Below are 20,825 nucleotides of genomic sequence, written 5' to 3'. Positions count from 1 at the left end.
GATTGGATTGAGCCACCAGGCACTCCGCCCTCAGGTTTTAAAGCAAGTGGGTTTTTTTTTCCCTCCAGTTTTAGTTTTTCCCCCCCGTTTTATTGAGATATAATTATTTTTTTCTTTTTTAATTTTTTTATGTTTATTTTATTTTTGAGACAGAGAGAGAGAGAGAGAGAAAGTGGTGGAGGGGCGGAGGGAGAGGGAGACACAGAATCCTAAGCAGGCTCCAAGCTCCGAGCTGTCAGCACGGAGCCTCACGTGGGGCTTGAACTCATGAACCATGAGATCATGACCTGAGCTGAAGTCGGACACTCAACTGACTGAGCCACCGGGGCGCCGCAAGATATAATTAACATACAGTACTGTATATATTTAAGGTGTATAGCATAATGATTTGACTTACATATATCGTGAAAGGGGCTTAGTTTTAATCCTTATCAGTTACTTCTGCCTCATTGAATCTACAGTATCTGGAACCTGTTTCTATGGTTGCATTTATCATAGTTCATTATAGTTTTTAAAACATGGGGCTTGTGTCGTTTCCTGTCTGTGAGCTCTTTCACAAGTGGGGCAGTGTTTTCCCTTGACATCCTCTGGATGTCAGTGAAAGTCCATTAGTTGAATGACCTTTTATGCTGGTTAAACACAAGAGATGTTCTTAAAGGAAGGGTTTCTCTGAACTTTCTTTCTTTCTTTCTTTCTAAAGGAATATCTGTTTTGCCAATCTCAAATATTTCACTTAAAGTAAAATGCAGTGACCATGCTGACACTTAATGATAATTCAGCTTTGGGCAAGTGAACCATTTTATACTGTAAATTTTATTCTTCCCACTTTCAATCAGAAAACACCTGCAGACTAACAACTATGCTCAAAGAATAGGCTCATGTTTTGCTGAAGTCAACTTAGGCCTTCTCAAGACACTTAAGGTCCACCAAAGACGCTCTCTAGCCGTTGGATATTAATACTACCAGCAGCACACGGCTTTCTCTGGGCCCATCGGGGGAAGACGAATACGTAGACGTGTGTTAATTTTCGGGCCTTGACATCGTTTCCGAGGAATTTAACTCCACCTCTCCCGGCAAAAAGGAACAACAACGCCCTCATTCCCGCCCTTCACCACCCCTTGGCCTCCTCCCACTTTCCTTTTGGTCCTCTTCTGTTACAGAAGTTCTGATTTTTCCTAGAGTGCTAGAGGAAAGGTACCAAAGTGGAATTATATTACCCTCTTACTTGCTCTGGTGGGACACTAGAGAGGAAATCACACTTGGGATTGTAACTGGCTCTCCAGGGGAGAGAGCAAATGTAGCCTTGAAAACTTCAGCGGCCGCGTTGGGCTCCAGGTTTGATTGACAAGGACGCGCCGAGGGAAGGCGCGGAGGCGGGGCAGGGGGCCTCGGGTCGAGCCCAAGACAAAGAGGTTTTGGTTGCCACCCAGGAGTGGAGGGCCCTTTGGGGTAACTAGCCTTGGCGCGCTAAGGGGGCGTTTGGTGCGGTCGCTTTCTTGTCCGGAGGGAGGGCGGTAGGCTCCGGGGGCCCGGAGGGCAGAAGGGCCTGGTGGGGAGGGGGCTCCGGGCGGAGAAGGGGGCTTGGGGGTGGGGGTTGGGGGGCTGCGCCGCCGTCACGTGGCCTCCGCCGCCGCCGGGTTGGGGCTGTTCTTCCGGGTTGGAGGCGCAGCTCCGCGGGGCCCGAGCCCGGGGCTGCCAGCGCGGCTTCCCTCGCGGCGCGCTGCCCGGCCGCCCTGCCTCCCAGCCAAGGTGAGCCGCGCGGCGCGGGCAGTCCTGGCGCGCGTTTGGGGCACAGCTGGGGAGGGGGCGCGGGGCTGTTGGGGATGGTCCGGGCCCCCGCAGGGGAGGAGACCTGTCAGGGAGAAGGGGGCGGGGTCGGTAGGGACCTGGATGTGGGGTGCACCCGGGCGCCCGCAGGCCAGAGGCTGGGGTCCGGAAGGAGAACCGTGCCTTGAGGGCCCCATTCCTTGTCTTTTGCCGGGGCGACGTGGAAGGGAGCGGGCGGGTGGTTGGGAAACTGGGTCCTTGCAGAGGGCAGGGAACGAGGCGGCAGCTGTGTAGGTGCAGGTCTTGGAGCTTTGGGAGGACAGCAGGAGTCCTACGGGGTCATCTCGACCGGCAAAATGGGAGGAGGGGGGAGGTCATAGAGGACTTTCCATAGAGGGTGCGCCCAGAGAGGTGGTAGCTGGACGCCCCGAAATTGTGCTTGAACCTTGAGGGAATTCAGGGTCGGCGATCGTTTGGAGACTTAGGAGGTGGCGAGCGAAAGTTGTGAGTGTGTATGTCTGTGAGGGTTGGTGGTCTGAGCAAACTTCATCCAGGCAGAGAGAGGGGCCCGGGCTGGCGACCGGGAGGAGACAGCAGTGGGGGCAGAGCTGATCTGAACCCCGGAGGAGGAATGGCTGTAAAGCGACCGGGGCCAATAGGCTTCCAGGGAAGGTTATAAATAGCGGTCCCGCGCAGATGCCAGCCAAGCTGTAGTGTAGTTGCCCAAGGAGGGGCGGGACCGGTGGGTTTGGGCGAGGTCACGCTGCCTGCCAGTCTAAGCTTCTGTAGGGTATTGTGTCCTTGGTTGGTATGTTTCGCTTTAAAAACGTAACTTGTTTACGGTGGCAGGCGTCCTTTATTCGCCCTGTGGTGCAGGGCAGTCCTAAAGCGATCTCTTTATAAGGAGTCTTTTAGGACAGACTCTTCCCATGGTGTTTGCATGCTTTTATTAAAGTGCTTCCCTCTTTAAAAATGTTCATGTCTTCTGCCATTTTTAAAATGTTTATTTATTTTGAGAGAGAGAGAGAATCCCAAACAGATCTCGTGCTGGGGCTCCAACTCATGACCTGAACGGAAACCAAGAGTCCCTCGCTTAGCCAACTGAGCCACCCATGTGTCCCACTTCTGCCCATTTCTTAACTGGATTATTAACTATAGAGAACAAACTGAGGTTTGCTGGAGGGGGGATGGGTTAAATGGGTAATGGGGATTAAGGAGGGCACTTGTTGTGGTGAGCACTGGGTGTTATATGTAAGTGATGAATCACTAAATTTTACTTCTGAAACTAATATTACACTATATGTTACCTAACTGGAATTTAAGTAAAAATCTGAAACTATAAAAAAATTAAAGAAGAAAAAATATTCCCCTTTTCTCCGTTGCACACCTTTTATTTGCAAACCTGGCTTTAAAAAATTTTTTTATTAAATGGACAGTTTAGGACTACTTTTTTATCAGCAATGTGCTAAGCTGTTTACCTTTGCTGATGGAATCAATCTTCCGCAAGGCTACACAGCATTTCGTTTTTGAAGGAAATTTCCTGAAACTCTGGAGAAAGAATGTGTTTTTATAGACACACAGGTTTCAGGTTACCTAGTCCTAGTTATTTATTCATTCAGTTAAAAAGTACTTGTTCTCCTCCTTTGTGCAAAGCGCTGGGCCGGAGGTAATACCAAAGTGAGTAGTAATAGCAATAAAGATATTGTGTCCTTTTACTCCTTACAACAACCCTATATAACACAGGTGCTATTATCATTTTAAAGATGAGAAAATCAGGTTCAGAGAAGGTAAGTGACTGACTTGCCAAGGACACAGCTAATAATTGCAGAATGAGGGCTTGCAACCCACAGTTCACCTTGTTAGCCTCCTAGGCTGTCATCATTCTGACGTGCTTGCCCTCAAGAGTTTTAGTACCTATTAGGGGAGATAGTTGCCCAAATAACTTACATTACACTGCTGTATGAGTGGTATACTAAATTTTTTTTTCAGTTTTGAGTTGTAAAGCTTTCCCCCATTGCTTCAAAGCCATAGAAGCACATGAATAAAATAGCTTTAAAATAATGATAGGGGACATTCAAATATTCTCTGAATATATTTCAGGGTCATTTGTATTTAATTTAGTCTTAGCGATAGGGACTGTTCTTGCCAATAAACTACTTTCTTAAACATTATTTGTTTATTTACTTTTTAATGTTTATTTATTTTTGAAGGAGAGAGAGACACACAGTGTGAGCAGGGGAGGGGCAAAGAAAGAGGGAAACACAGAATCTGAAGCAGGCTCCAGGCTCTAAGCTGTCAGCACAAAGCCTGACACCTGGCTTAAACTCATGAGCTGTGAGATCATGACCTGAGCCGAAGTCAGACGCTTAACTGACTGAGCCACCCAGGTGCCTTTTTTAAATTTATTTTTAAGATAGAGTATGAGTGGGACAGGAGCGGGGGAGGGGGAGGGGGAACAGAGGATCTGAAGCATGCTCTGTGCTGACGGTAGAGAGCCCGATATGGGGTTTGAACTCAAGAAACGTGAGATCATGACCTGAGCTGAAGGCAGACACTTAACTGAGCTAATTGGTGCCTTACCAATAAAACTACTTTCTGTTCACTGTCTTACATGTTTATAACTTAAATAAATTGGAATTTTGGGGCGAAATTGGCCTCTGAAGTCCTCTGCCTTAATTGCCATCTGATGCCAGGGATCTATTCAACATCAAATTACCATTTTCCAAGTAGGCAAGGCTGTTTTTCCAGATGGCCCGAAACAGGACTTCTGCTTTAAAACATTGTAAAATCTATTCATAAATGTTTTAGAGCCTAATGGGGCCCTACAAACAAACTTTCTTGTGCTTTTATATATGAGCAGACTGAGGTGCAGAGAGATTCAGGGAGTGAAGTGGCCAACTTAGACAATACACGGGCTCTATTATATCTAGCTTTGTTCTCTCCCTGGTGAGGTCTGGGTAAACCTCATCAGCCCCATGAGAACAGTGGTTGTTGGGGAGCTGGGATGATCTAAGAAGAGAAACTAGAGTGAATGGGGAGGCGGAGATAAGACTAGGTCATTGGTAATGGTAGGACAAATCTCCCCCAAGGCAAGAATTACCTTTTATATATCTTTGTATCTCCCTTGGTTGTTGGCATAGATTCAGTGACTGTTTTGAATATGTGGCTGAGTTTCGAATTTTTGGCTCTCTGTTTTCAGCCATGAACAACCCAGAAGTGACCCATGAATAAATGAGGAGTGTATTTATGGGATTCAGGGGTGCTTGGGATTGAAATGAAATGACATGTGGAAACACTGAAAATCTAAAAACCTGTTCAAGTGCAAAGCATTATTATACATTTTTGATTGCATGCCTGAACCCATCTTGCATACTTCCTCTTCCTTAGCTTTTTTCATATTACTCTCTCTATCTCAAATGTGTTTTTTTTCTTTTTCTGAGCTCTGTAGGAGGACATAATCTCCTTTGATCCCTCAAAGAACTTTGGACTTGCCTTACTCTGTAGTGTTATTACTTGTTGACTTTTCTTATCTCAGAGCATGTGATCTATTCCAGTGTGATTCCACAGATGCTTCTAATGACTGTGACTCTGAAACTCAGCCCTCTATATGTGTTTGTTGAATTAAAGGTCATTTTAAGAATAAGCACCATCTGGATTAAGGATTTCCATCCCCCGTGTTGCTTTCTGGTATTTGTAAGAAGTTGCTTCAGGGAGTTGTGGCAGCAGCTCTGAGTGAACTAGACCCTTCTTCCTCTGGAGACTGGAAGAATGTTCATGGAACTGCTGGGATTGGGTGCTGGGCCTCCTGAGGGCCCACATGATGGGGCAGAGCCTAAAAGTGTAGTTGGTGGAGTCAGCTGAATTTGACTTGAGAGTTCCAAATCTTCTGCTTCCTGATTTTGAAGGAAAGAAAAGAAGGATGGGGGAACTCTGAGAATCAAGGGGATGGTGGGCGTGCCTTCCATGCACCCCTGGGGATCTGCCATGGAGAACAATGGAGGTTGCCACTGAAGCTTAGGTCAGTAACAGCAAAGGTCAGTGATCCTCCATCCAGCCCAGTTAGAGCTGGTGCAAAGTGGCCGCTTGTGAGAACCACTGATGGAAGAGTTCCTAGTTCCACCCATATCTACAAGCACAAACCTATGTGATATTGACATTCTTCTTTTTTAAAATTGGAGTCATATCCCACACATGCTTAATTTTCTTGAGATGAGCACTTGGCAGACACGAATCTCATGTTCACTCAGGCTCAATTCAGGGGGTCTTACAGGATAAGCATCTTGCTGCACTGAATAGGTTGCCAGTGTTTTCTGTACAACATTTGTAGCTAAACAAGTTGCTATTGTACTATACAGCATTATAGACAATTTAAGGGAAATCCAAGGGTGACTATGCAATTTTTGCTGCGCATGCAGACTTAGAAGATAACTTTCATGTAAGATGTGATTGGACTCTATAGCAATTTTCTTTTTTAGCTTCCCTGCTACATTAAGGATCAATTAAGGTGACCAAGGCTTGGAATTGAATAGTGAGTTTATAACCACAGTTTTAAGTGGGAGAATGGATTCCGAGTTTTAAATATATGAATTGGAAACAAACTTTTGAAGCATCTTCTCTAAGTAAAGGACTTGGCAAATAAAATTCACTGTAGATGCCCACATACAGCTGTTATATTCCAAGCTCTTTGAATTAGTATTTTTTAAAAAAAATTTTTGATGTTCAAATGACAAAGTATGTTTTTCTTGGCATATAAATATTTTATTTTCTTTCTTCTTAGTGATTTACCCTCAAGGAAATTTGGGATTCAGGAAGTTGGGAGCTCATATGAACATGGCGAACCTACTGAAAACCGTGGTGACTGGCTGTTCGTGTCCTTTACGTAGCAATTTGGGGTCCTGTAAGATTATACCCGGGAAGAAGGATTTTTTACGAACATTTCATACTCATCAGGCACTGTGGTGTAAAGCCCCTGCCAAACCAGGTAAAGTCTCACTTCAGTGTATATAGATCAAACCTTCAAGTTGTAGGAGCTAACAGATCTCCTGATGATTGATAAAAGGAAAAGCGATGCAGTTTTATAGCCTGGTGTTGGTGAGTCATCATTTTTCGTTAAAAAAAAAAACAACCCTAATGAGTGCTTTTAAAAATATTTTCCATGTATAGAAGTTTCTGACTGTCAGTGCTAATAGAGAAGAAAATAAAATAGAACAAGAGAAATGATAAACCAGTTGAGTTGTATCCGGGAAACTATTGCTCATAGTAACCATTTGTCTTAGCAGCTCTTCCTTTTTCCTTGTCTTTTTTGAGGAATTGTACTGTATATGGCTCATCTATGCTGAGGAACTAACAACTGAGTGTATCAATTAATTTGTAGTACTGCTTCTCGATTTACTGAATGACAGCTTCATCTCAGTTGCCAGGTCAGAAACCCTGGAGTCATCTTGGTCTTCATAGTAGGTATGGGTTAGCTCTACCTTGTATCCAGGGTCTGTTCTCATCATCGCCACTGTTATCGTCCTGTTCCGAGCCACCATCATCTGTCCCCTGGACTGCTGTGCTAGTCTCCTAAGTGCTCTCTATGCTTTCTGCCTCTGCCCCCACGACAGTCTGTTCTATACACAAAAGCATCGTCTTTTTAAAATGAAAGATCATGGCACTCTTCTACTCAGAATTTGCCACCAGTGTCCTAGCTCATACAGAGGAAGAGCTGAAGTCTTTGAGTAGCCTACAAGGTGTTCCCTGCTAGGGTCCCCACTCACGTCTGTTCTTGTGCGCAGGTCAGAAGGAGAGGCTAAATGAGGGCTCCCTAAGCTGAGGGAGATCCCTTTATTATGCATTTTGTGCAAAGACCCTCATAGCTCTCTGTACCTCATTGGCAAAAACTCAGACAGGCGGCAATTATTTAGCTGTAAGGGAGACTTGGACACAAAAGAGGTCCTTTATTCCAGATGGGGACAAACTCAACTAAAATTGGCATTCTGTTATTCAGGTGGAAGACTAGGATAGATACCTGTCTTTGCCACATAGAATAATGCCCTTCTTTTTAATTTAAGTTTGCAGGACTCTGGGCAGTCAGAATCCCTACACTGCTATGCTTTTTGAGTTATGTTTGTCTTTAATAGATTTCACAGCCTCTTTTCTTGTTCTCATGTGACAAATGACTGTTGGCAGGGTACCTGTCCCTGAGAGCCCTCAACTTTATCTTCAGATTTATTTCTATTTATTTTTATTTTTTTATTTATATTTTTTATGTTTATTTAGTTTTTGAGAGAGAGAGAGAGACACACAGAGACAGAGAGACAGAGTGCAAGTGAGGGAAGGGCAAAGAGAGAGGGAGACACAGAATCCGAAGCAGGCTTCAGGCTCTGAGCTGTCAGCACAGAGCCTGATGCGGGACTTGAACTCACAAACTGCGAGATCACGACCGGAGCCAAAGTTGGATCCTTAACCAACTGAGCCACCCAGGCATCCCTCTTCAGATTTTTATTTTAGGTGTTTTAGAAAGCCAGCTTATCCAAGCATGATAAAATTGTGTCTAAGATAGAAGTAAGTAACTGCACTGAGGACATGAAAATTTTCCTTGTGAGTAAAGGCATGGACATCAAGATCTCTATATTGACTATGCAGGAGACTTTTAATTTGTAGTTCTTGACTATTTCCCAGATAATTACTTTTTATCTCTAAAAGATAGGGATTCTATTTTAAAAAATACATAACCGCAATTTCATTACCACATTGCAAAGCATGAAAAGTAATTCCAGTCAGTATTCATATTTTTTCAGTTTCTGTTTTTACAGTTGTCTTATCCAAATAATGATCCAAACAGGGTCCACATGTTGTATTTGCATACTGTATCTCTCAGGTCTTTTTTGATCTCTGTTCTCCTTTTTTTTTTCTTTTTTCTTTATTTCTTGAAGAATGTAGTTGTTGCCCTGTAGAATTTCTCACATTCTGGGTTTGGCTGAATGAATTCCCTTCATATTATTTAACCAGTTTCTCTGTTCCTTGTGTTTTCTGTACCATTTAGCTAGACCTAGAGGCTTGGTTAGACTCAGGTTTGTTTTTGTTTTTTTTTTTTGACAAGAATACTTCATAGGTGGATGCTGTGTACTATCTGTGGCATTTCGTCAGGAAAACTGATCAGTGAGTTTAGATGTTGATATTCATCCATTATGGAGCTCCCATCAGTTTTTCACTCAAAGGCTATAACAGCCATTTAATGATCATCAACTAAATCCATGGTTTTATGGGGAGGGGGTTTGAAATGGTGATACACTATCATTTTATCTTCATTTATTAGCTAGAATTTTTCTATAAAGAAAAACTTTCCCTCTGTTATTTAGTTACCCTGAGGTTGTAGTGGTAAGGTGGGATAAATGTCTGGTTCTGTCCCATTCTTTATAGTTTTGGTAATAATCTCTTGGTTTTCTTAAAGTATTAGTTTTCTATTCAGCTGTAACAAGGTAACACAACTTCATACATACACGAATTTATTATCTTACACTGCTGGAGGCCAAAGTCTAGAATGGCTCTCACTAGGTTCACATCAAGGTGTCGGTGGGGCTGTCTGTATTCCTTCTGGAGACTTTAAGGGTGGTCTGTTTCCTTCCCTTGTCCAGCTTTTGGAAACTGCTTATATTCTTTGGCTCGTGGCCCCTTCTTCCATCTTCAAAGCCAGCAGCATAGCATCTTCAGACTACTATTTGACTCTGGCTCTTCTGCCTTCTTCTCTCACACTTAAGGACCCTTGTGAGTACAGTCAGCCCACCCAGATAATCCAGGCTAATCCTTATTTCAAGGTCATTTGATTAGCAACTCTAATTCCGTCTGCTACCTTAATTCTCCTTTGCTGTGTATCCTGACACATTCATAGGTTCTGAGGATTAAAAGTGTGGACACCTATGGAATACCATTATTCTGCTTATCACACACCCGCTAAGGTTGGCCAATGAAGCTTTTAAAAAATATTTATTTTTTGAGTATCATAATGAACTCCTGCATTTTAACATCCTCGGATGTATTTTATTACATTGCAATTAATTATTCTTTTTCATGCTCAAATTGTTTCATATTTGGCCTTTCACGTTGGCTCCCGAACCTGTTTGATGGGACTTCATTTGTCTTTGGTGGCTTCTTTGACTTACTGTATATAGGATCTAGGTAATTTGACCTTGTCAGATAAGTGAACTCCAGATGTTTATGTGATTTAACTTTGCACATCAATCTGGAATATTTTCCAGCTTTCTATTATTTTCCTCCCTCTCCTTCAAACAGAGGTTAAGGTTCACCACATGTTTGCCTTTGGCTTACTTTTAGTTATTACTGCTAATGGAGTATGGGGTTTAAGACTCTGAATGCAGGTATTTTTAGGTTGACTTACTTTCTCTAAGGCCTCAATATTGTTACTCTGTAGAGATAATTTGTTTTTTTATTATGTATTTTCAGAGTTTAGGTTGCTAGAGTAGATTTCCTGAACTTTGGTACAACATACAGAAACAGATTTTTTTTAAAAGAAAAGTCTATTTGTGCCTGCACGTTGAATAAAACAACAGAAGCAACTTTAGCTAAAATTGTTCAGAGCCATATATAAATACTTTATGTATTTTATACAGGCTCTTTTGGGTTACAAGGAACAGGATTGCATCAAGGTCCTATTTTGTGATGAGGGTTTATTGGGTGTATTCTTGGGAAGTACAGAAGCCTAGGAAACCCCTCATCTACTTCTAGGAAAAGTGGAATGGTATTCTGGATTCCATAGCTATGGCTCATCTTTCCTCTTTCTATCGCCACTACTGATGTTTCTGCTACTGTTGCTGTAGACCTCCCTTTGTCTACCTTTAACCTCATGGCTGCTTACAAATAGCTTTTGTACCCTTTACTCCCCCTGTCCTTTTCTGTGGGACTTGCATTCAGACACTCAGAGTACCTGAATGGGTTGGGTCATCACTGGCCAACATAGAGTGTCCTTGGGCAGTTCCTATGTAAGTCATCTCAGGGACTCTCTGGCCTATAGACTATTATCTTTGACCCAGCTGTTGATCCTTAGTCTTATTCGCTGTGGCCAAGAATGTAGGGTCTCAGGATACAACACTTGGAAATCTGTGAGGAATTGCCTGTGGCCAAATTGCCAGGAAGAAAACTTTGAGTGTAGCCAACAATGTGTCTAGTATAGGGTTGTTCTTCAAAACAGCTAATTAGTTCTGTCTTCCTTAAAGGTGAGGACAAGGAGACCATAAATCCCAGAGGATTAGTTTGAAGAGTGGAGTTAGCATTTTGATTGATCTCTCAACCCATTTTTTTCCTAAGAATAATCTAGTCATGTGCCTTGAAGAGAGCTATTTGGTTAAATGAAATATTTGGAATTTAAGAGAGTGGGCATAAATATTTCCCATTATTCAAAAAACTCAATTATGATTATGAATCAGGAATATTATTTTGAGCAGCAACTTGTATGTTCAGTATATTTTGAACAGACTGCCCATTTTCATTTTTTGAACTGTTATTAAAACATTGTTTTTATGTTTTTTCTGAATTAATTTTTCTTTTTCTTTCTTTTTCTCTCTCTCTTTCCCTCTCCCGTTCTTTTCTCCTTTTCTTTCTTCATTTCTTTCTCTCTTTCTTTCTCTCTTTCCCCCTTTCTCTCTCTCTCTCTGTCTGTCTTTCTTTCTTTCTTTCTTTCTTTCTTTCTTTCTTTCTTTCTTTCTTTCTTCCCCTCACTTTGTAGGAATTCCATATAAGCAACTGACTGTTGGCGTCCCCAAGGAGATTTTCCAAAATGAGAAACGGGTGGCATTGTCTCCTGCTGGTGTTCAGGCCTTGGTCAAGCAGGGTTTTAGTGTTGTCGTGGAATCGGGTGCTGGCGAAGCTTCCAAGTTTTCTGATGATCACTACAGAGCAGCAGGTGCCCAGATCCAAGGGGCGAAGGAAGTGCTGGCTTCTGATTTGGTGGTCAAAGTAATTATTCCTTTCCACCCCTCATTTATAGCTCGCTTTTTAAAAAGTGTTCATGGAAAAATCATATTGTTATAACTCTTCATATTTTCAAACACTGCCTTTTCTCAGAGAAATGGTTGCATGTTGTGAATATTCTTCATAGTCTGGTAGAACTTTTATCAGGCAGTGTGATCTCTGTTTAACCATGAGAGTAGAAAAAGTGATCTTCCTTTTTAGATTTTCATGTGGAAATTCCCTTCTTATTGGCTAGGGAGAATTTGCACTTCATGGTTCATACATATCCAGAATACCCACAGGTGAGTATTTAACTGCTACCAGAATGGAAAAAGGGCATGGGACTCCTCCTAGGACTGAACGTACCCTGATCTTCTGATATGTAGAAGGAACAGTGATTTAACTGACCTAAGTGCTATTTCTAGAGAGGGCAGGGCTGCCTTGGAGAAAGCAGCACGGGGCTGAGTAGAGACAGCCTTACCTACTTTAATGAAAGGTCTTAATGTGTAATAGAAATCTATGTGCTGAAGAGCTTCAGACATAAAATCTGAAGTAAAAAAAAATCATATGGAAAAAGGAAGGGACTATCACAAGTGTACCTTAGATAATTATTAGGGAGTAGCATTAGCCTAAATCCTAAGCCTTCTGCAGCCAAGACAAAGAGGGAGATAGGGATTGTAGTAGCATGATTATTAGGCAAAAAGAAGCTCCTCACTTGTTCAGGAAAGACCAGCTTTTTTTGGTATGTGTGTTAATTTGTAAGGGGCATCAATCATGTAACTGTTTTTTTTTTGTTTGCTTTTTTTTTCTTTTTACATAAATTCTACTGAATACTTGGTAGAGTAGTGATCTTTGCAGAAGACAAAACAATTTTTTGGTGTGGAAATTAACAGTGAAATTTATGGTATGTGGGGAAGTTGCAATTCAGCCAAAACTTTTAAAGTGTTTAGGTGTACAGATACTTGGTGATATAACTTAGTATAGTAAAAGAGCTTAGGGCAAATAGAAAAATGAGTATGATCCATTCCAACATATGCTCTAGGGATCAAAACCTTTTGAGATACCCCACAATAAAGGGTTAGTAGGGTGTATATAAGTTGTGGAAGCACTTTGTGTTCCTTTAGATCCGCAGTGTGTGTGAGCATGTTACAAGCACGGAGAAATCCTGTGATATAATAACTTAGATAACTTTATACTTGCATTAGTAAACTATTTTTGAGTCAAGCCTGTTAATATCCTGGGGAACTAGTGATCCAAAAAGCACACTCAGGAAAACATTCTGTTGACTTAACTCACTCATATGCCAACAGTCTCAGCTGAGCATTTGATAAGGACCAGTAGGATTAATTCAAAGTTGACCTCTAATTTTCATTAAATCTATATTTTAGATTCTCAATGAGGAAAAATAGACCTTGCCAGAGAGTCTTTTTTTTTTTTTTTTTAATTTTTTTTTTTCAACGTTTATTTTTGGGACAGAGAGAGACAGAGCATGAACGGAGGAGGGGCAGAGAGAGAGGGAGACACAGAATCGGAAACAGGCTCCAGGCTCTGAGCCATCAGCCCAGAGCCCGACGCGGGGCTCGAACTCGCGGACCGCGAGATCGTGACCTGGCTGAAGTCGGACGCTTAACCGACTGCGCCACCCAGGCCCCCCCCAGAGAGTCTTTTTAAGTTTATTTTAGAGACAGAGAGAAGAGAGAGGGAGGGAGGGAGGGAATGAGTGGGGGAGGGGCAGAGAGAGAGAGGGAGACACAGAATCTGAAGCAGGCTCCAGGCTCTGAACTGTCAGCACAGAGCCTGATGTGGGGCTTGAACCCACAAATCGCAAGATCATGACCTGAGCCGAAGTCAGATGCTTAACCAACTGAGCCACCCAGGCGCCCCTAGAGAGTCTTAAAATCCAGAACCTTAATTAAAATCATATGTGTCACCAGATCAACAACTGAAATGGCAGTAACAAAGATGTTTCCTAGGTAAATGAGATGAAGTGCTATGAAATGAAAATATTGACCCAGTGTTTGTGTTTCTGTTTCCTTTAAAAATTTAAGTCCCTGAGCTATTGTTTTCTGGGCTTACTTGCCTAAAAGTGCTACTGCGAACTTAGAGCTAAGGACATGATACATGTTAATTGAAGATCGATTTTAAACTTGGATATAAAACACACCTTAAAAGCTCACAAATGAATCTGCTTATCTGAATGTGTTTCTGCAGAAACTTAGGAAGAGCTGGCAATGGTAAAGCCATGTTATGAGCCTTACTTAAAAATAAAATTTTGGGTGGGGGGGAAACCTTCCAGAATGATAGCATGCTCTTTACTCAGATCAGTTCCTAGGTTGGTCATCAGTCAGAGGACAGATGGCAAAGATCTTGGTGCTCCTTACCTTGTTTAGGAATTTAGTCCAAAATTTATTGCTGAAAGATTACTTCTGGCCTATTATTTCAATCATGGCATGTCATTTAGATTGTCCTGTTTACTTAAAAATATGATAAAGGTATTTACATTATTAATCAGTGACTTGACTTTTTTTCCTCAGGTGCGAGCTCCCATGGTTAATCCAACATTAGGTGTTCATGAGGCCGACCTTTTAAAGACATCGGGAACATTGATTAGCTTTATTTACCCAGCCCAAAATCCAGACTTGCTAAATAAACTTTCTAAAAGAAAAACTACAGTTTTCGCGATGGACCAGGTTCCAAGAGTCACGATTGCTCAGGGATATGATGCGCTAAGCTCCATGGCCAACATTGCTGGGTATGTTGATTCCTTTCCATTTTGGTTTAACAAAGCACAGTGCTACTCTAGAAACATGCTCATTGTGACTCTTCTCTCTTATAGTGCTTTTACTTGTAATAATTGTTGGGGATAAAAGCTTTTTGAGAGTGCCCTTATTTATTTTTTTAATTAAAAAAATTTTTTTTTAATGTTTATTTCTGAGAGAGAGAGAGAGAGAGAGAGAGAGAGAGAGACAGCACAAGTGGGGGAGGAGTAGAGAGAGAGGGGACACAGAATCCAAAGCAGGCTCCCGGCTCTGACCTGTCAGCACAGAGCCTGATGCAGGGCTTGAACTCACAAATGATGAGATCATGACCTGAGCTGAAGTTGGAGGCTTCACTGACTGAGCCACCCAGGTGCACCAAAAGTGCCCTTATTTTTTTTATTTTTTATTTTTTTTAAACATTTTTTTTCAACGTTTATTTATTTTCGGGACAGAGAGAGACAGAGCACGAACGGGGTAGGGGCAGAGAGAGAGGGAGACACAGAATCGGAAACAGGCTCCAGGCTCTGAGCCATCAGCCCAGAGCCCGACGCGGGGCTCGAACTCACGGACCGCAAGATTGTGACCTGGCTGAAGTCGGACGCTTAACCGACTGTGCCACCCAGGCGCCCCAAAGTGCCCTTATTTTTTAAGGCTCGGTTTATTATTTCATAGTTAAAAGAAATGACTTTTCATATTCTACTCTTCATGGGTAGAAGTCTTATTTCCTTCCACCAGAGCAAATGATTGTGAAATTATTTGTATGAGGAATAGACTGTCTTGCATGTATGTGTGTATATACGTGTATACACATGTATACATTAGGTAGAAATTGCTACTTTTTTTCTTAAAAAAATTTTTTTTTGATGTTTATTTACTTTTGAGAGAGAGAGACAGAGAGAGACAGAGCACAAGTGGGGGAGGGACAGAGAGAGGGAGACACAGAATCCAAAGCAGGCTCTGGGCTCTGAGCTGTCAGCACAGAGCCTGATGCGGGGCTTGAACCCACAAACCGTGAGGTCATGACCTGAGCCAAAGTTGGATGCTTAACCGACTGAGTGACCCAGGCACCCTGCTACTTTTTTTCAGATTTTATTTGAGACAATTGACATATAACATTGTGTAAATTTAAGGTATAAATATAATGACTTGATATATCAGTATATTGTGAAATGATTGCCACAGTAAGTTAGTTAACATAAATTGCTGTTTTTATAGGTCAAAAAAGGTCAGATATTGGCAGTTTCATATTGTTCAACCTGACACATACATATTAGCATTTACCATTTTAATTATGTTTTGCTTAGGTAAATTCATAAAATATTTAGCAAATAGGGAAAATGTCTGTATTTGGCAAAGTTCTACCTGGTGTCAAAACACGTATTAATAGGGGCACCTGGGTGGCTCAGTCGGCTAAGTGTCCAACTTCAGCTCGGGTCATGATCTCACTGTTCATGAATTTGAGCCCCACGTCAGGCTCTGTGCTGACAGCTCAGGGCCTGGAGCCTGCTTTGGATTCTGTGTCTCCCTCTCTCTCTGTACCCCCCTGCCCCCACTTATACCCTGTCTCTCTCTCAAAAATAAATAAATGTTAAAAAAATTTTAAAAAATTATTACCCCCCCCCCCCCAAACCACATATTGATAACTGAGGGCTAACTACGTCCTCTTACCTTTGCCTGCCACTGCTGCGTTCCCACTTTACTGCCTGGAGAGCTGCGCTGAGAGGAGACTAAGGCCCCTCCTGCTCTGAGGAACAGGGCTCTGACTGAGCAATCACGCCTGCCCAGGGGGATGGGGTGTATCGTGTTGCTGACTGCCTAGAGAGTGGGAAAAATCTGGAAATTGAAGATGCTTATGAAATCAACTCCTCAGGAGATAGTTGAATTAGATTTTAAGCATGCAAACTGCTGATAGTGACAATTTGCTAATATGAATGAGGCACCAACAAATGAAAACGGTTAAAAAAAAATCAAACAGCGCATGCAAGAGAGACTAATGTTAATAAAGCCTTTTATGGCCTGACACATGACCTGAAGGTTTTCTTAGGTTTTATAGCTTAGGTGTAGCATATCAGCTAGGCCAATAGATCAAATAGAGTCTACTTTGGGTTTCATTTTTGAAAGAAAAGCAGAAAACAAAAAGGACAAGCTAAAAACACATTTTGTTATCCTTACTATAATATAGCAAATGGTTGGTTTGAAGATATTTTTTGTGATATAAAGTATACACCAAAGGACAAAATAAATTTTTGCCATATTATTTTGTTTGTAGAAAAGTTACATTATGTATCATGGGACTTCAAAGATTTTCTTTTATTTTTTTTTAAAGTTTACTTATTTATTTTGAGAGAGTGAGCAAGTACAGGGGAGGGGCAGAGAGAATCCCCAGCAGGCTCTGCACTGTCAGCCAGGAGCCTGATGCGGGGCTCGAACTCACGAACTGTGAGACCATGACCTGAGCCGAAACCAAGAGTTGGATGCCTAACTGAATGAGCCACCCAAGTGCCCTGAGACTTAAATGTTTTCTGTAGAAAACGTACAATGTGATCTTTGATTTTGTCTTGTGAAATGTAGAATATGAAAGGTTATCAAAGCCAGTGGTTCCAGCCCAGTGCTTTTTAGCCGTAGAATCTTTTGGGCAAATGACATATTATGAGGCAATATAAACAAATGCAATAAGAGCAGAGTGGCCTTAGTTGAACTGAGGGACGGAGGGGTGTCCAGAAACGTGTTTGTTCTCTACCCCACCCAGTATGGCCCCAGAGTTGGCTGGAATTTGAACCTTTGGGGATCCATGGGACACAGTTTGAAGAATCGCTATCTTACATCCTGAGCTGATATATGCAAAGGGCATAGTTTGAGGTGCATCTTCTAGGATACTTATCCACACAGTACGTGATAAATCATTATCTAAGTCACACACACAGCCATATTACAGTGAAGACACGCTCCTTCCAGTTCATTCATGTCCATTCTGAGCTTTTTTTGCTATCATCAAAAAGAGGCAAACTGTTATCACTTTTCCCCACTATCAACGTTTTCTTGTACATTCCTGTGTAACTCATCTCATTTTTGTTATTTGTTTCAGAATAGCAGCTGAATCTTTTAAAACATTAATTCCAAAATTTCTTACAGTGGCCTTTGAATCTTTATCATGTTTGGTTTTTTGAAAGTTTCTGTCACTTGGATTCAGAAGTAAGACTAACAAGTAACGTGGTCTCTAAAATATTGCCTTTCTGCTATAATATGATTTAAAGTCGCAGTGGTTACCATTATATGCTTTTGCATCAATTATTATATCAATATTATTTTATAAAAAATATGGCCAGGAAAAAAATATGATCAGGGAAAGGTTTTATTGTCAGCAGGTAGATTTTAATAAATAGTTGCATTGTAATTTTAATTATAACGTGTTATAGTTAATGTGTAGAGGTGCCTTTTAAGGATAAAATGCTCTGAAAATGAAATTGGTATAATATGTTAACAGTATCCTCGTAAGAAAAGATGGTATAAATGGTATATTTTACTTGTTTTTGCTGCACAGAATGTTTCTTTAGCCAAAAACACTAGTATTTACCAAACACTTATGAATGGCAGGCTTTGTGCTAAGTGCTTTACCTGCCTGGTCTCACTTAGTCCTCATAACAACACTAAGAGATGCTCTTTTTGTCCCCACTCTGTAGATGAGGAAACCAAGGATTAGGGACTTAGAGAAATTTACCCAAGGTCACAAAGCCAGTTAGTGGTAGAACTGGGCCCTGCACGGAGGTCACTGTGTCTCAAAATTCCATACTTTCAAATCTTAGCGATCAAGAAAGTTTTTTTGTTTTGTTTTTTAATTTAATTTATTTATTTTGAGAGAGAGTGTGCACAAGTGGGGGAGGTGCAGAGAGACAGAATCCCAAGCAGGCTCTGCACCATCACAGTGGGTCTCGAACTCATGAACCAAATGGCGACTCATAACCTGAGCTTAAGCTGGATGTTTAACCAACTGAGCCACCCAGCTGCCTCAGGGGAAGTTTTTTGTTTGTTTGTTTTTTGTTTTCTGGTTTTTTTTTGGTTTGGTTTGAGGTTAGAATTTTATTATGTACAAGCATATAGCTATATCTCATTTCTTTTTCATTTTAAAGTTTTTCCCTATGACATAAATACTACATAATCATTAAAGAAAATTTGGACAATACAGTGAAGTAAAACAGAAAGTCTGAAGTGTCTGTAGTTTCAGCACTGGAAGAAAACCGTTGTTAGCATTTTTTTGGTCTTTCCTTCATTTCTTTTTTTACACCAACTGATCTTCTGCAGTGTTCATTCTGAAAAGGCCAGGGAACATCGTGGGTAAGAGTGTGCTTGTGGAGGTAGGATGCCAGCCAGGGTTAGGCTTCTGGTTCTGCCATTTGCTAGCCGAGTGACAGCAAGTCTCTTCCACTCTCTGTGTGTCTGTTTACTCACCTATAAAATGAAGGTAAAAACTGTACCTGTCTGTAGGATTGTGGAGGAGGTTAAAGGAGTAGTTATACATGTAGCACTCAGCGGTTTTTGACACATAGTAGGTACAATTTAAATGTTAGTGATTATCTTTGACTATTAAAGCTTCATTGGTGGCTTACAATAATATATTAGTCTAAGCTCTTTAATTTTATGGAAATATTTATTTTTTCAGCTACAAAGCTGTTGTACTAGCAGCAAATCATTTTGGACGGTTTTTTACTGGTCAGATCACAGCTGCTGGAAAAGTTCCTCCAGCTAAGGTAGGTAAAACTTTTAATGTTTCTTCAAATACGAATTATTTATAATTTTTTTAATGTTTATTTATTATCAAGAGACAGACACAGAGCGTGAACAGGGGAGGGGCAGAGAGAGGGGGAGACACAGAATCTGAAGCAGGCTCCAGGCTCTGAGCTGGCAGCACAGGGCCCAACGTGGGGCTCGAACCCACAAACCGTGAGATCATGACCTGAGCCGAAGTCGGACACTCAACCGACTGAGCCACCTAGGAGCCCCCATAATATGAATTATTTAAAGGTAAGGGTATGTGTAGTACTAAAATACAGTTATTTTAAAAGTTTTGTTCTGTGTTAACTTCACAGTGTTAACCCTGTGTATATTTGGTACAAATATATGGTAAAGCCTCAAAGCTGTTTATGATTGCTTGACAAAAAAGAATTTTGACATTTCTGGAAGTTCTAGTTTTTTTTTGTTTTCTTTTTTACTTACTAACTTGAATTCTTAAAGGGGTTTTGGATAACTTGTTCTGTGTATGTAGGGTGTTTATTACTGATGTTTGAAAAAGCTTCAAGATACCATTCAGTAGATTCTTGATTTCCCAATGTTGTGACACTTGGTTCATGGAAAAGATTGTCTTAGTTTTGTAGATTCTAGATTTCCCAATTGTGACATTTTGTTCATAGAAAAGATTGTTTTAGTTTTTTCACTGGGCAGAGAGAGAGGGACAGAGAGAATCCCAAGCAGGCTCCCAGCTGATAGCGCAGAGCCTAACTTGGGGTTCCCTCCCACGAACCATGAGATCACTATCTGAGCCAAGGTCAAGAGTTGGACACTTAACCGACTGAGCCGCCCAAGCACCCCTTCACTTTTTTTCAAATATGGGTTAAGAGGACGGAAAAAGGGAGGTGGTGTATTTGGGTAATTGGCAAAGAGAATGGGTGTGGTTTCTTTAATGTAGATTGAAAGCAGAGAGGAGCAGTTGATGACAGGTTGGGATGGCTAGGTAAAAGAATAGATTATGTTATGACCCTTCAACATTACATATACTAATTGACCATATAAGCATGTTGTCTCGGTATAGAAAATAGGACTTTAAATGTTGTTCATCTATCTGAAGAGTATACTCTCTGCCTGTAGGCATAGGTTTACTCAGTTCTTCCTGCTCTTATGTACTTTGTTATATAAACCGAGAACGCACATGAAATAAATCTCCTAGAAAAAAATGAAAAAAAAAAAAAAAAGATACTAGCAGCTTTGAGAAATAAATTGCTTTAAGAACAGGCCAGGTAAAGAAAATGCAAGTGCTTCGAGTGAATGCCAGAATACATAACAAGGAAGTTAGTAAACAACAACAGAGATGTGCTATGTGAAGTGACTATTTTTTTTTTAAGTTTATTTATTTAAGTAATGTCTACACCCAAGTGGGGTTCAAACTCATAGCTCTGAGACCAAGAGTCACATGCTCTTCAAGCTGAGCCAGCCAGGTGCCCCTGAAGTGATGACGTTTTGACTCCTTTGTCAGGATCATGGGAATGGGTCTGGCACTTACGGTGGCCAGAAGTTGAATGCTGGTTTTATTTTATTTTATTATTTTTAAAGTTTATTTGAAAGAGAGAGAGATCGAGAGCA

At 41.3% G+C, this 20,825-nt stretch overlaps 1 protein-coding gene across 3 annotated transcripts in view; it reads left to right on the top strand.

Moving 5' to 3' along the window:
• Positions 1 to 1,108: 1,108 nt before the first annotated feature.
• Positions 1,109 to 20,825, top strand: part of NNT (nicotinamide nucleotide transhydrogenase) — a 96,022-nt gene continuing 76,305 nt past the window's right edge. Inside the window, exons 1-5 of one of the 3 annotated variants that reach the window (XM_047092863.1) lie at positions 1,109 to 1,194; positions 6,545 to 6,748; positions 11,492 to 11,721; positions 14,250 to 14,467; positions 19,132 to 19,219. In XM_047092863.1, coding sequence (XP_046948819.1) covers positions 6,592 to 6,748; positions 11,492 to 11,721; positions 14,250 to 14,467; positions 19,132 to 19,219 — 693 coding nt within the window. In that variant the 5' untranslated portion in view covers positions 1,109 to 1,194; positions 6,545 to 6,591. Of the gene's footprint in view, positions 1,195 to 1,431; positions 1,450 to 1,669; positions 1,750 to 6,544; positions 6,749 to 11,491; positions 11,722 to 14,249; positions 14,468 to 19,131; positions 19,220 to 20,825 lie in introns of those variants that run through there. The other 2 variants (XM_047092871.1, XM_047092852.1) reach the window with 2 other exon arrangements.

This window comes from Lynx rufus, unplaced genomic scaffold, assembly GCF_022079265.1.
Source record: "Lynx rufus isolate CCGP_SWC_20201006 ecotype Redwood Valley unplaced genomic scaffold, mLynRuf1.p SCAF_1, whole genome shotgun sequence".
NCBI classification, from domain to species: domain Eukaryota; kingdom Metazoa; phylum Chordata; class Mammalia; order Carnivora; family Felidae; genus Lynx; species Lynx rufus.
Note: the sequence above shows the minus strand (reverse complement) of the source record. Positions and strands in the feature narration are given on the sequence as shown.